Source organism: Macaca thibetana, chromosome 11 (assembly GCF_024542745.1).
Source record: "Macaca thibetana thibetana isolate TM-01 chromosome 11, ASM2454274v1, whole genome shotgun sequence".
In the NCBI taxonomy this organism is placed as follows: Eukaryota; Metazoa; Chordata; class Mammalia; order Primates; family Cercopithecidae; genus Macaca; species Macaca thibetana.
The window spans coordinates 60222950-60239792 of record NC_065588.1 but is presented as its reverse complement, the minus strand read 5'-3'; the positions used below and the strand labels follow the sequence as shown (position 1 = coordinate 60239792).

General features: G+C 38.8%; 2 protein-coding genes across 3 annotated transcripts in view; one reads left to right on the top strand and one right to left on the bottom strand.

The window, feature by feature from the left end:
- PPM1H (protein phosphatase, Mg2+/Mn2+ dependent 1H) overlaps window positions 1-16843 on the top strand; it is a 1465797-nt gene that overhangs the window by 266659 nt on the left and 1182295 nt on the right. The window lies entirely within an intron of this gene.
- SRGAP1 (SLIT-ROBO Rho GTPase activating protein 1) overlaps window positions 1-16843 on the bottom strand; it is a 306109-nt gene that overhangs the window by 96446 nt on the left and 192820 nt on the right. For both annotated transcript variants that reach the window (XM_050748400.1, XM_050748401.1), the window contains exons 5-6: window positions 4922-5104; window positions 4317-4445 (exon numbers count right to left, since the gene is read on the bottom strand). In XM_050748400.1, coding sequence (XP_050604357.1) covers window positions 4317-4445; window positions 4922-5104 — 312 coding nt within the window. The remainder of the gene's footprint in view (window positions 1-4316; window positions 4446-4921; window positions 5105-16843) is intronic.

Sequence of the window (16843 nt, the reverse complement as noted above, 5' to 3'; positions counted from 1 at the left end):
CCCCATTTACCCTGATGTGATTATTACCATAAAAATTAAAAATTAAAATTAAGAAGTGATCATTTTATATTTGCTTGTAGTATTTTCTGTTTTTTTTGCAATACACATGTACTGCTTCTATAATAATAGTTTCTATGGAAAATTTGTGACTTTTCTGTGGTATCAATAGATCCATTCATAATGGTTCATCACAGAAAATTTGTTAGAAAAAAGACAGATACTGGCATGAGTGGAAGCTAAAGGGAAACTGGGGGTTTACATAAAAAGATCTCAACTTCAATTCTTTGACTCTTTATAATGCTTTGAATTTATCAAGATACATTTACTGCCTTTCATGTCATTTCACAGACAAAATGCTGTGCATTAAAAATGTTGTCTTGACTTTTTCTCACCAGAGGCATTACAGCTCTTCTCATTATTATTAGATAGCTCAGTATAAGATGTACTTTGCTAAATAAACTCAAAATGCATGAAGAATTCTAGATACCTCTGCATAATAATCAATCTGTTTCTCTTTCACCAGGAAGGGTCAAGCCTAATGGTTGTTAGGATCACCACTATATATGCAAATTGGATTCCTACAAAATAAGCAACCATTTTAGAATATACATATTCACACTCTAATTGCCTTAAAAGTGAGTCGAGGAACATAAAAATTACTTTCACTAACAGAGTACTCAATTTCAGTTGAATATACAACAAACCAAGTTCATATCATTTATTTCCAATTTCTTACATTATATTATTTGAGAACTGTTCATGTTTTAAATTTAAGACTGATCTTTCAAAAGTCCAACTTTTTAAAAAATGGAATATCACTTGGGATATTTAACAGTTACTTATTTAGGTCAGAGTCAATTAGATCTGGAGGTTAAAAATGTATGAGTTTGAAGCCTACCTCTGATTGGCTGCATAACCTTAGGCAAGTTATCTAGCCTAGCTAAATCTCAGTTTTGTTTTGTTTTTTCAATCTATAAAATGGAGAAAACACTGTTTACCTCAGAGTGTTGTGATGATTAGATATTATGCTGCCTGTTACATAGCAGGCATTCAATAAATATCCATGACAATGATGGTGATGACTCTCATAATCCTGACATGTGATTCCAGTCTGATATATCCCAAAAATATTGACGATGCTCCTTTACATCTCCACACAGATGTCTGATAGGTATCTCAGTTTTCACAGACATAGCAGGACTACTGCTCCCACTTCAGCCTGCTTCTCCCCTGGGGCCCCCATCTCAGTAGATGGCATTATCAGTAACCTAGGAGTCATTTTTCAGGACCTCAACCTAGCAGTCATTTCTATCCTTTTTCACACATGGCAGCAAGTTCCTAGAGCTCTGTCTTCAATCTATTTTGATCCAACCACTTGCATAGGTCTATCACTACCACACCAGTCCAAGCCACCAGTCCACACCAGTCATCTTTAGCCTGGGCAACTGCAAAGACTCTTGCTATAGCTCCCTGTTTTCACTGGTGTCCTCCTGACTCCTTTAGTCTGTTTCTCACTCTGCTGCCAGAGTGAATCTTTAAAATGTAACCCAGGTGATGTCACTTCCCTGCTCAAAAGACCCTTCAATGGCTCCCCATCACATATAGAACAAAATTCAAACCCCTTCCCTACCCAAAAGATGCTAAGTGATAGGACTTCTGCCAATCTCATCTCCTAGCACCTTCCTCCTCACTCGCTCAGCTGCAGCCATTCTGGCCTCCTTTGCTATTCCATGAGTATCTTCAGATGGGAAGACACACCTCTGCTTCTGTACCCTTAGATATGCCAGTCCTTTTGTGTGAGGCATTCCTTTCCCAGATAGCTGCAAGGTATTGCAACTCACTCAAGGTATTGTCCAGGCTTTTCCTGGACACTCCATCAAAAGCACCTCCATAGCTCTGTTTCATTTTTCTGTATGGCACTGTCATAACTTATTTTATATGTGTGTGTATATACATGTACTTTTATGTATATAAATTCATTTATAGTTTGTCTCCCAATTCATACATAAAGTCAACAAACGTGAAGCCTTCGGTTTTATTCACTGCTGGATTCCCATTGTCAGGAATGGTGCTTAGTACCTTGTAGGTATTAAAGAAACACTTTTCGATACATGGGGAGTTTTTCTGGCATTAAAATTGGTTTGGATTGGCTGGGCCCGGTGGCTCACGACTGTAATCCCAGCACTTTGGGAGGCCAAGGCAGGTGGATCACGAGGTCAGGAGTTCGAGACCAGTCTGACCAACACGGTGAATCCCCATCTCTACTAAAAATACAAAAATTAGCCAGGTGTGGTGGTGAGCGCCTGTAATTCCAGCTACTCAAGGGGCTGAGGCAGGAGAACTGCTTGAACCTGGGAGGTGGAGGTGGCAGTGAGCTGAGATCGTGCCACTGCACTCCAGCCTAGGTGACAGAGCGAGACTCTGTCTCAAAAAAAAAAAAAAAAAAAAAAAAAATTGGTTTGGATTTGGCCAAGTACTCCAATCACTACCAAAATGAACCCTAAACAAAAAAGCAAGAAAGAAGTTACATAGGATTAGTTCTTTTATATTCCCTATACCTTGGAGAAACCTGACAGATTTAAGTTTGAAAACTGGGGTCATAAAATTCTTTATTTTTACTCAGGAAACCGAGTAAAATCTTTTATTTAGGAAATCTAGGAGGAGTGTAACAGAAAAAGCTCCTTTTGTTTCATCAGGGTGCTGGAAGACGTAAGTATTTAAAGCAACACAAAAAGTTTCTGCATTTAAAATAATCAAGTGATTACTTGAATGAAATATTTTGTAGTAAGTGAAAAGAGAAAATTTTCCCTGGTTTTATTTATTACTACATGGTTCTATATAAACAAATGATGATATTATAGGATAACATTGTTTTGAGACAAAAAGAAAAACATTCACATCAGAGGCTGGGTGAGGTGGCTGGCCAGGCACAGTGGCTCAGGCCTGTAATCCCAGCTCTACTAGAGGCTGAGGCAGGTGGATCACTTGAGTTTAGGAGTTCAACAATGGCCTGGACAACACAGCAAAAGCCCATCTCTACTAAAAATACAAAAATTAGCCAGTGTGGTAGCACGCGCCTGTAGTCCCAGCTACTCAGGAAGTTGAGGCAAAAGAATCGCTTGAACCCAGGAGGCAGAGGTTGAAGTAAGCTGAGATAGTGCCACTGCACTAAAGCCCAGGTGACAGAGTGAGACTCTGTCTCAAAAAAAAAGAGGCACATCAGAGTGTTAATAAGCTAAAAAATAATTCCTTCCCTCAGCAATTCTTTTATAGAAATCCCAAACTGTGGCTAAATGGTTTGGCACAGCTAAATACATGGAACTTAAATTCACCAGAAAAATGAAGCTGTTTTAACCTACGGTATGTTTAAATTATGACGGCTAATTATTTTATTGTAAAATAAAATATTTTACAATAAAACTGTTGAATCCAATTAATACGAAGCAGTATATGAATAAAATTCCAGCAGGTAACCCTCTGAACCTCTATGACTTTATCTGTGCCGTTTTTATGGCACTTAATCACTTGTTATCTTTTATTTGCAGGTAGTGGCATTTTTAGACGTGGGATTTTTGTGTTTCATCTTTGCAGCCTCCTATAGTGTTAGCACAATGACTGGACTACTCAGTACATGTTTTCTGAATGAAAAGATGAATGAATAATGTGGAGGGTTAAAGTTGGGGAATAACGGCAGTAAACACTGCATACATACAATGAATATGTATTTGGAGAGCTCTAAATAAACCTAATTACTGCTTTTTTATATCATATCCTACGAGAGAATGTACAGAGACTTAGATACATCTGTAAATGTCATTTATGTGCACTCTATTTTGCATCCCAGTAATGACCACAACTGTAATAAAGTAATCATCCATGTAGTCATTTCTTAAGTCTGTCTTCTTCACTTTAAATCCTAGAGGGTAAGGGCTGCATATGGCTTCTGAGAGCTTCAGCGTCTCACAATAGTGGGGGCCCAATAAATACATTTTGAAATAATGAATGCAGTTAGGGCTGCACCACTACATAACTTGCAAATGACTGGGCCCCGTTTTAGCTGAGTTTACCAGGCTTCTCACAGCTTCACAGAATCTAACCATTTATTTTTCATTGGTTTTAGGATGCACACTTTTTCACATGCATCTTACAGATGATAGTGTCTTCGTATTATGGATAATTTAAATAAAAGCATTTTTTTCTTTCTGAGTATTACGTAAAATAGCAGTCTTAAGAAATGATAGTATTTTCCAATCAATGAAATATGGTTATTGTTAATTTCATTTTAATATGGAAAGACAAAAACTTCAAGTACTCACATCAATTAAATCAGAAAGATCATGAATATAATACTTGAAAACTGAGGCATTGGTGGCTTCAAGTGTTAGGAGATATTCGTTCCGTGCCTTAATTGATTTTAGCTTATTTTCCGAATATTTTGCTTGTCTCTGGAATGAAGAAGATCCAGGCAGTGGGAAAGAACGCAAAGTCATTTTTAATCAAGACAGAGAAACATACATGAATTTTTATTAACCTTAACAATTTATTCCACATATACAAATGACCCTCAAAGTCCTTTGCCAAAAGTACATTTTGAATCTGATTTAAATAGCAAACTAAAATCACCCAGCTATGGGGAATAATAACAATGTATTTGGGCTTCAGGCCCATTTGCAATGAAATCTCCTTGTTAATATTCAAGTTCTCCACACTGTGTATTGAATACTTGGCATTCACCACTAAATGATGTCCAGCTGTTATTACATGATTTTTACATTTCTTAAACATTTCTCATTCCCATGGGAGGAAATGCATGTCATTTCACAATAATTTACAATGTGTGGATATCAGCTATTGCATCAGTGTTCTTAGTATTGTCTCCTCAAATGAAGGCAGAGGAGTTCTGCCATCTCTTTTCACTTACTTTTTCTTTCATTTTTTCAATTTTCTTTACAGAGCTTCGCCGTTGATGTCTCTCCTCTAGTCGAATATGGAAGACTGGATCACCAGATCTTCCAATTTGCTTTTCCTCTTGTTTTTCAGCCTCTTTCAGCTTGCTCTCTGCACTGATGCTCTCTGCATGATACATATGGTATGTTTTCATCACCTGTGGAAAAGTGACCCAAATCGTTACAAGATGTCTGTCTGTAATTGAGAGAGTGAATGGGAACCATTTATAGGACATATACCATATACATGCCACCTTCCAAATGGCAGAGGGGAAAGTCAAACTGTTAGTAAAATAAGTGAATTATGGACTACTGCTTCTACATAAAGCACACAGAAATATGCAAATTCATCTGCCAGGAAAAGGCACGGAGGGGGCAGGATTTGATGAAAAAATGATTTACGGAGTCTTATGCATACTTTTCAATGTACCTGAAAAGTTCTCTTTAGCTTAAAAGTATTTCTGTAAAATCTCCTCTACATTATTAATTTGCAGAATAAACCATTTATTCATGGATCAATTTCAGCCCAACCCAAACCCAAATTCATACAGTCTTTATTAAAGGAATTTTATTGCATGAAATCTATTTGTCAAAGTAAAAAATGGAAATATTAAGGTTCATACATAGTTTTAGTTGAAAAAACATTGTTTTTCTGACCACAAAGTAATACTTTATGTTCACTGTAGAAAACACTTATTTTCTTAAACAAACAAACAAAAACAAAACAAACAAACAAAAAAATAGGCCGGGCGTACTGGCTCATGTCTGTAATCCTGGCACTTTGGGAGGCCGAGGCAGACAGTTCACTTGAGGTCAGGAGTTTGAGACTAGCCTGGCCAACATGGTGAAATCCTGTATCTACTAAAAATACAAAACATTAGCCAACTGTGGTGGCACACCTGTAATCCAGCTACTCGAGAGGCTGAGGCAGGAGAATCGCTTGAACCTGGGAGGAGGAGGTTGGAGTGAGCTGAGATTGTGCCACTGTACTCCAGCCTGGTTGACAAAGTGAGACTCCATCTCAAATAATAATAATAATAATAATAATAATGAAAATAAAAAGCAATCAAAGATAATCACTGACAAGATTTTAGTATAAAGCCTTCCAGCCTTTTCTCTATGGAAACACACACACACACACACACACACACACACACACACACACAATTTCTTCCTTTAAAAATGCCATAGATGGCTGGCTACTGTAGTGAGGGGATGTCAGTTAAAATTAAGGGCAGGGCATGGTGGCTTCACGCTTGTAATCCCAGCACATTTTGCGAGGCCAAGGTGGGAGGACTGCTTGAGCCTAACTAAGAGTTTGAGACCCGCCCGAGCAACACAGCGGGACCCTGTGTCTACAAAAATAAAAAAATTAGCTGGTCCTGGTGGCGTGCACCTGTAGAGCCAGCTACTTGGGAGGCTGGGGTGAGGGGACGGCTTGAGCCCGGAAGATGGAGGTGGCAGTGAGCTGAGATTGTGCCACTGCACTTCAGCCTGGGTGACAGAGTGAGACCTTGCCTCAAACAAAATAAACAAAATAAATAAATAAATAAATAAATAAATAATGCCATATATGATTTCTCTCTTTAAAAAACTGAGACCATCCTATATTTATAATTTTTAGATTACAATGTCCTTTGTCATTTATATATCAGCACATTTTCCTATATCATTAAATATTCTTCTAAACATAATTTTCAGTGCTACATAGTATTTTTCTATATGACTGTGCCATAACTTAACTTCCCATTGTTAAAAATTTAAGGATATTTAAACTATTTGCTTTATAAAGTTGTGTTAAAAAGCTTTGCTGTATATCTAATTTCTTCTCTTAGAAATGATATATGTAATTTGAATTTTAATAAATTTAGGAATATATAGAATATAAAAATTTCATAATGTACTAAAACTTATAGAATGAATCCTCAATTATTACACATTTTGGCTATATTATTGTTACAAAAAAGTCTGTGTACAAAATTGTGTCACATTTCTTAGGATAAATTTTTAGAAATAGAATTGCAGGGTTAGAGAATATGCACATTTTTGAGACTTAGTAATATATTGCCAATTATAAACACGGCTAATTAAAACTGGTCTATAGTGGTATCTCTGAAAGTATTTCAGACAATATAGGTGCTTAATAAATATTTTCTAAAATAATAAACAAGCTATTCATTATTTTTCTAATAGTATCTGTAAGTCTGTATGTAATCTCTGTATTCTTAGGTACAGGAGAATAACAGTCACAGATTTCAGAGTCACAGATTTTACCTGAAAATCATAATTTTTCCAATATAATTTCAATATGCTTTCAGATGTCAGACATCTGGGTGAATTTGAAAACCTGTGTATTTTGAGCACAATTATACTCCTTAAAAGAAACAACACATGTAAGGTGTGATGACTCCAATGCAAAGGATGTGTCGAGGAGCACACCCGAACTCGGCACCCAATGCTAAGCATTTGTGGCGGTACTTTCTTATAAATGATGTCAAATTCTCATCCCCAGAAGACAGACTTCATTTCATATGCAAATAACCACACGTTACTCAGAGCCAATTTTATAACTAAGGTTTAAGAAGTTGAGAATAATGCAATGTTTTCAAGTAATGAATTTGATTTTTCTCATTTCAAGAGATGAATTTTCAAATGGTTTGAGACCGGAAGCATCACTGGAATAAATATATTTATTTAGGTTAATCCATTTGAAATTGCTCCTTCTGTAAGTTATTAAAAAGGTGGAAAATCAGTACTTTCTTATGGTTCAACTTAACATATGTTCTCTAGATGACTATTTTGAAGAGTAAAATGCGGGGTTAACAAAGAACCTTTACTTATTTTCATAAAATCTGATGATGGCTTTCCTTGAAAATGTAAGCTAGTAAATCAGGTCAAAGGCATTACAGAGCCAGAACAAAGTTAGGGCTAAACTATAAAGCACTGGCAGCTTTTTCTGAGCCACGTGTAATTGGAAAGTTGTCTGTTTTTAATAATTATTGAACCTGTCTAGGAGAAGCTTGGTTGGCCACTCTAGTTTAAAAGAAAAATAAAATAGCAGTAGGAAGCAGCTGAGCAGCTGGGAAATGAAAAGGGAGTCACCCTGCAGCTGGGCAAACAGCAAAAGGTCAACGAATCTACACACACCTTGCATTTCTTTCTAGGCTTGGCTCTGTTTTTCCCTGCCTGAAGCAAACCCACACACTATTATATTTGGGTCTTGGTTCCAGTTACATCTTAAAATGACAGGGTGTACACACACACACACACACACACACGAGTTGCTCAGCTGTCTGTATTCTTGCTAATAGGAAGGAGGAAATGAGAACATGTGACTCTCATCACACTTGGCCACCCCGAGAATCTGAGAAATATTTCTTTTAAATATATTATCGCAAAGAAAAAACCTGAACTTCTGACTCTTGCTTGACTTGGACACTGAGGACTAGTATAAACAGGTAGTTTGCACAAAATAAGCCTTAGTATAAGAGACAAGATACTGCGCTGACTGCCAGCAGGGTGTTCCTTATTGACTAGTATGGGTTAAAAGGAAAACATTTGAGTCTGACCTAACTCTGAAGAGAAAAGAGTGTATTTCATCATAATGTGGTTCAGCACAATAGCTCAGGATTCTCTACCTAGTTCAGTGGTAATTTCCGGAAAGCAAATTTCTTTTTTGAGTTTTCCAATTTGATTTAGGGTTTCCACTATTCACTAAAATGTTAACAATGAATGAATTTTAAAAGTTGGGGAGATAAATGCTAAAAGCTTTTCGAGAACTCTAATTGCAGATAATGAATGCGAGTACAAACTGCATTATTTAAAATGTAAGCTGTTGACAGAAGTCAAATGTATTTTGTATTTAAAATAACAGACAGTTCTCTTTCTTTTTCAGAGAAGTAAAGGAAAGCTTTTATTTTTTACAGGTGCATTTTGAATACATACTGCAAAGAAAATAACAGCTTCTCCAACAGCTTAATGCAAACACAAGCCTTTGCATACCAAATGACCTGACAGGCATATAGCCATGTAAATGTACTCCCATAGCATATTTTCCTGTTTGAATTCTTCTCTACTAAAACTTCATGCATAATTCTCCGTTCAATACACCTAATTTATCTTTCTTGCTCCATTTTTCCTCAACGGCTGAAAAAACAGTCAAGTAGAAAATGACCCACATCATGAATTTCCTTAGGAGATTGGGATATCCTATATGATAACTTGCACAGAAGTTAATATTTTTTTTCTTATTGACACACCCATATTATGTATCTGACACTACTCATATAGTTTAAGTCAAAATAATAAAAATACCTGTAGCAAATTTAATACTTTGTGTTAAGAAATCACTATATATCTGAAAACTGTATGTGTTGGAGAAGATCAATAGATTAATGCTATAGTTTCTATTTTTTGACTACTGGTTCGAAAGTTAGAAGACATGGATCCCAGGAATGGATCTATAATTACTATGTGTGCGGAAATTATTTAATGCCTCTGATTACTTTACAAGGTCATCATGGATGCCAAATTGTGTGTCCCTATGTGTGTGTGTTTTTAAATTTAAATTTTATTGAGTATTTACTATAAATATCTATGTACACAATACATACAGTATCACTAATATAGATATGTACATATATATGTATAATTTACTTTAGCAAGCATTATATAATGCTTACTATGTGCTAGACATAGTATTTTCAACATTTTACAAATAACATATTTAATCCTTCTAGGAACTCTTATGAGGTAGGTACCTTTATTCTTCCCTTTATGCTGATGACAAAACTGAGGCATAGAGAGGTTATGTAACTTGTCCCAGGTCACACAGCTGGTAGAGCAATGGTGGGAACCCAGACAGCCTGGCTTCAGATGAGGTGTTTTGGACTGCTATGCCATAACCTTTGGAAAGTCTAAAGTGTCGTACAACTGAAAGGCCTCTTTATCTAAGGGATACAGTCACTCTTAGTTCTATGTAGGAATGGAGGAAAAGAGGGGATGAAGATATTTATGTATTCAACATGCACTTGGTGCTTACCACCCATAACCCACTGATGGGTGTAAAAAGAAATATTTGGTTTCCATCTTCTAAAAGTTTAAAATTTTGGAGACTAAAAAATGGGCTTTTGATGTTCTGATGGGCACAAATGAAGGGAGGGCATCCAGGCTGGAAAGATGGTACAAGCAAAGTTCTAATAAGGCGGGGATGCGGGAAAGTGCACAGGTGAGGTGGGCATGAGCAGACCAAGATGGCAGAGAAGGGGTCCAGGGAAGAACTTGGAAAGTAGATGGTTGGGTAACAAGCTGAAGGATAAGATTAGATAAGTTGGCATGGGCCAGAGAGTCTTGAAATCCCCCACTAAGAAGGGCATAATGTATTCTATAGGTGTTGGTGAATCCACAGTGTTGCAGACAGTATGGTCAAAGCAGTGTCTTAGTAATAATGTGGTAGAGATATGCAGGATGGCTTGGGGTGACTTCATTTAGTATGGAGGAAGAGGGAATGGACAATAAGAAAAAGAATCCACGATGACAGTTATAGGGCCTTTTCCCTGTTACCATGCTCTTCGACCTTTTCTTAAACTTGACTTGATTCCCTCTACCATGGAGTTCAGTGCTCTCAGATTGGTCCCAACACCCATCCAAGCAGCAATTTGTGTACCACTCTGAATCAGTCACTTACGGCTCCCTCCCCAGAATTTATACGTTCTTGCCTCTGCAGCTTCTCCCAAGCAAGTCCCTGAGCTGCCGTCCCCCAGCACCTCCTCCTTTTGACATTTGACCCATTCTCCATGGCAAGCTTAAATCTCACCTATGGCTAAGTGTTCCCTGGCTTCTCAGCCAAAGGGATCTTATTCTTTGGACTGCCAAGACAAGTATTGTCTTTCAAGACAGCTCTTCATTCAGACTCTTCAGCACACAGCACTTTAGCTATATGTCACAGATCTCTGTGTACCACCCAGATTGTGGACTGTCCTGTAAGAATGGCAAGGGTACCAGTCATGTTTATGTACCTTCAGATTCTTAAAACTGTCTCATATACAGTATGAGTAAAATAGGTGACAATCAAATGAAGGATAAGAACCCATTTTATAGTAAGCTTGCCCATCCATTTATTCACTTAACAAATATTTATTAAACATCTACAATGTGCTTGGCATTGTTCTTTTCTATTCCAGGCTTCCAAAATAGCACTAGCAATAAATACCTGGGATTGGACTAATGGAATGACAGATAGTTCTAAGTCATTTGTGAAATATGGTTAGTGTTGGAATTTATGGCCTCTCAGAAAAGAAATGATGTGGTGGTTTAGCAGGGAAGGGAGATGAAAAACAGTATGTTAGGGACAATATTTCCTAACTCTATACAGCCTGCTGCTTCACTAAATCCATTAATCACTAAAAGCTCTTCTGAGAAACTATATTCTTTGGGTTTCTTATCAACCACCTAAGATAAAGATCTATTTTCTACAATCAATACATAAGAGGACTCTAACCGTAGCTGAATTTCTGCAAGTGCCAGACTAACCAAACCACTGGGGTAGTACCACAGCCTTGGAAGCCCAAGCCCATTGTTCCCCAGGAAACTCTCAGGTGCGTCGGGAAAGCAGGGCCACCAGGGCCACCTTCAGCTGAACCCCAGGAACCTAACACAGCCACAGTACCTCCCTCCAGATTATAGCCTCTCCTTGGGCAAGCTGTCTCTCCGGTGGCTGGAGACAGTGGTAGTGGGCAGGAATTCCCTCAAAAAGGGCACTCAGGACACTGTGTGTCATGATCTTTACATCTGCAATCTCCAGTCTTCTTGCTCTTTAGTATACCCGGCCAAACCTGCTGATGAACACAGACTCTGGAACCAGGAAGACCTGGAATTGAGTTCCAGTGTCACCATTTCTTAAGTGGGCAAGTTTCCTAATGTCCCTGAGCTCCAGTTCCTCCAAGGTAAAATGGGGATGAAATGACAGAATGTAAGCACACAGTACGGTGGGTAGTTATGATTCCTGACAGTGTCTAAGGTATGATGTAGAAGTAACAGTGCAAGCTTCATAGGCAGGCTCTAAGCAGAGAGGTGCAGGCCACTGTCTCCCAAAGCAGCAGAGAACTGAGGTACAATAAAAGCAGACCAACAGATGCCTTTTTGCTATTTCCTGTTGAGAACTGGGCTAGCCCAAACCTCATAGAAAACTGAAATAATGTTATCAGTGAGGATGGTCTTGGAGGCGACTGCAAAGACACTTACATGTTTATAAAACACTCCTGAATTCACACTTTGGAAATGCTTTTGGCCTATCTACACACACCTCTTATAATTAGCGCCTTTTTCAATGTACGGTGACAGTTACTCTAAAATCAGGCAGACATTAGCCCAGGTTTCAGGGTGCAATGTATACTGATTTTATTTATTCATCCACCAAACAGCTACTGAGTGTCTGAATACCAGGCACTGTGCTAGGCCTTCAGACTAGAGATGAAAGACATAATCTCTCCCCAGTAGGGATGACACAAACTCCAGCCTGCTCTTACTGCACTACAAACAGGAAGTGGATATATGCAGAGATGGGATGGGGCAGTTGCTGGACTTCAGGGAAGGCTGAGTGGGAATTAGGTAGAGAAAAGTTCCCAGGCTTCTTTGTAATCAGCTTATATTTAAGTCCGGAAGCCCATTAGGGAGAGAAAAAATGGATAATATATTTCATTTACATAAAGGATGTAAAGGCATGAGAAGCCAGCCCTTAACATATACCTACAATGGACGCCTCTGTCAGTTCCCATCCCATCCCCACCTCCCACTTAAGGCCTGCAAGTGACACTAGAAAGTTTTTTTTTTTTTTTTTTTTTGTTCCCAGCATCAGGGCTGAAAGAGTTGCTGCTCACTGAGGTCACAAGTAGTCAGCAGGACTGTTATAATGATAAACTTTCACAAACCCACCTTCTCTCCCTGGGTTAATATGGCTCTTCATAAATCAGTGAAAGCAAAGTTTACAAAACTTCAATTATACTTGCAAAGTAGTATTTACGGGACAATTCACTTTGAGAAGTAGCATACTCATGGTTAAGAGCTCAGACTCATGAGACAGACTGCCTGGGTTCAAATCCTGCCCCTGCCCTTACTTGCTGTGAGGTCTTTGGCAAATAACCTAACCTTTCTGTGCTTCAATTTCCTTACTATAAAATCAGAATTACAATATTACTCACTGCCTAAGGTGGTGGGGAGGATAAAATGTGTTAACACATACGAAGAGCACAGAAGAAAGAGGCTGACATATAAGTGCACAGTAAATGTCAGCTATTGATATTTGAAAAGAATGCCATTAAATAATTCATTTTAATAACAGGTAATAATTTTTCTATGATTGGAGGGATTGTTGTTTCTAATAGAGGTAAAAGGAAGAAAATCAGCAATATTTCCATTTATATATTACTCTTCTCTTGCATTGCTATAGAAAACCACCTGAGACTGGGTAATTTATAAAGAAAAAGGGATTAATTGACTCACAGTTCTACAGGCTGCATAGGAAGCATGGCTGGGGAGGCCTCAGGAAACCTACAATCATGGTGGAAGGTGAAGGGGAAGCAGGCATGTCTTAGGTGTCCAGAGAAGGAGGAATAGGGCAACGTGGGAGGTGCTATACACTTTTAAACAACCAGATCTTGTGAGAACTCTATCATGAGACAGCACCACCCCCATGATCCAATCACCTCCCACCAGGTTCCACCTCCAACACTGAGTATTACAATTCAACATGAGATTTGGGTGGGGACACAGAGCCAAACCATATCAGTACATATGTTAAAAATTTTAGCAAAGCTCTATTGATTGATTGATTGATTGATGGAGACAGAGTCTCACTCTGTCACCAGGCTGGAATGCAGTGGCGTGATCTCGACTCACTGCAACCTCCGCCACCTCCCCACACCAGGTTCAAGTAATTCTCCTGCCTCAGCCTCCCAAGTAGCTGGGATTACTGGCGCCTGCCACTGTGACTGGCTAATTCTTATATTTTTAGTAGAGACAGGGTTTTACCATCTTGGTCAGGCTGTTCTTGAACTCCTGACCTCGTGATCCACCTGCCTCGGCCTCCCAAAGTGCTGGGATTACAGGTGTGAGCCATTGTACCCAGTCTTATTTATTTATTTATTTATTTATTTATTTATTTTGAGATGCAGTCTAGCTCTGTAACCCAGGCTGGAGTATAATGGCACGAGCTCAGTCCACTGCAACCTCCGCCTTTTGGGTTCAAGCGATTCTCCTGCCTCAGCCTCCAGAGTAGCTGGGATAACAGGCACTCTCCACTACGCTGGGCTAATTTTTGTATTTTTAGTGGAGATGGGGTTTCACCATATTGACCAGGCTGGTCTTGAACTCCTGACCTCAGGTGATCCACCCCCCGACAGCCTGTCAAAGTGCTGGGATTACAGGCGTGAGCCACTGCACTTGGCCACAATACTCTTTAGAATGAGCAAATAGACCAAGGTGAACAATTAAATAGCATGAGATATGGTCTTTATTGCAAGTTTATCAAAGGAAACTTGAGATACATTGTGACTCCATTGAAATGAAATCAGCATAACAGACTGAATTTATCATCAAATTATATTTATAATCCAAACAAATGCTTTGAACAAAAGGCACTGTCTGCGACTCTGCACCCTGCTGGCTACGGACTGCCAAGTAACCAAGTGACAGGGCAAACGAGATACAGAGACTAAGCAAAACAAAGGGAAAAATAGAGACCACATATGCAAAGGGAGGAAATAAGGCTAAGAAAAATCACAGAAATAATCAGCTTCTGTTCAGTGTAGTGTTAACACTTTTGTTTCTGGAGTAATCATACAGAGTAGCATTTTTTTTTTCTTTTTTGGGGACTTAAAAATATTTTTATTTGTAATTGACACATAAAAATTGTACATATTTATGGGGTACAATGTGATGTTTCCCTCTATGCATACTTTGTATAATGATAATAAATGACTAAAAAATAATGTAGATAAAATGTCTGATGCCAAAATTACATGAATATTTATTATATGAAAATATGTACATTGCTAAAAAGTAAAAGCACTAATACTCATACATTCAGATGGGTCAATTAATGCAGCAGAAAATTCACAGACAAGCTAAAGAAATGTGTGAAATGTGCTCAAGATCAATAATAAGTGAAGAAACATGAGGCAGAATTTTTTTTTTTTTTGCTTTGAAAGTTCATGTCACTTGTTTGTAATAGGAAATCACGTCATCCAGAATTTCAAAAGTGACTGTGAGGGCTTGTGGTGGGTTGTCGGGGGCAGGAGTGGGTGACGAATGTGCAGAGCTAGGTCCGTGGCTCTGGTCAGGGCACTGCCCTGGGTCACTCTGTGCTGGCCCAGGCCTGCTCCATGCCTGGCTGCTGGATAAACCAGTTCTCTTCTGACGCACAAAGCAATCTGATGGTGGGGCAAACTCAGGATCTCTCTTAGTCCGGAGATCTGACTGATGAAGCAGATTTTTTAACTATTTGTAAAAAAATGGAAGTATCTCATACTGCCATTGACACAGCCAGGTGGGAGGGGGTCACTGGAGAAACGCCAACCGGCCTGCTCACGGGGTGGAGCCTGGGGAAGTTTAGGCCCTTTGCAGTGGGAAGGATTTGGTCCCTTCTCTTCCTGTATAGAACCTGAGATTCAATCTTCCAGTGGGGGAAGCACTGGAGCATGGGACACTGGCTTATGCAGAGTTCCTGTTTTCCCCGTTTCTTCCTTTTCACCAAATAAAACCCTGTCACCATTCAAAATGTCTGTGAGTCTAAATTTTCATGGCCATGGGACAAAGAACCCTGTCTTTAGCTGAACTAAGGAAAAGTCCTGCAACACCATAGCATATTGAGATTTTGCCCCTAGTAAATTTACAGAGTAGCATTTTTAATGGAGAGGTCTATGAACAACAAACCTGGATTTTGGTCCTGGCTTTGCTGCAAAATAACTCTGTAACCGCAGCCTTTCTGATCCTCAGCATAAGCCTCATCTATTAGAGATGACAACATGACAACATGAGGTCTCTCTCCAGGATCAAAATTAGGTAGACAATCAAATCTAACTTTATACCTCAGGCACTTTGAAAAGTGTGGGATGAAAGACAAAGTACAAAGTAGAGGCGTGATCATAGAAGGAAAAATTGATCGCATAACTTCTGGGTGCAGAAGGCTTCCTTTCAAGAGAATTTTAATATGTCCTTTAAAAGGAGAATATCTGATGAAGCTCTGAGGAAATAGTGTAGGATGACATTTAGGAGTAGTATATGAAAACAGTGTCCATACTGTTATTCCAGTTTTTATTTTCTGTTGGAGCCCTCAGTCTGCCATGCAGAGACTGTGTGACTCTAGGGCAAGATTTATCTAACTCCTACAAAGGAGGTGGTTGGTTTATGTGCCCTCTCAGGCCTTTTCTAACTCTAAAATTCTATTGATATTGAATCCATGATTTCAAATATTAATCTCATAATAATTAAAATAATTTATTATTTGGGGAAACATATATAACGTACTTCTCAGTGTCAGGGTAGATAGCAGATAAATTTTCTTTTTTTTTTTTTTTTTTTGAGACAGAGTCTTGCTCTGTCGCTCAGGCTGGAGGGCAGTGGTGTGACTGCAACCTCCTCCTCCCAGGCTCAAGTGATTCTCCTGACTCAACCTCCCAAGTAGTTGGGATTACAGGTGTCTGCCACCACACCCGGCTAATTTTTGTATTTTTAGTAGAGACAGGATTTCACCATGTTGACCAGGCTGGTCTTAGACTCCTGACCTCAAGTGATCCACTCACCTTGGCCTCCCAAAGTGCTGGGATCACAGTGAGCCACTGTGCCCAACTGGCAGATAAATTTTAACCAAAAGAAAAAGCCAGTGTAACAACAAATTATAT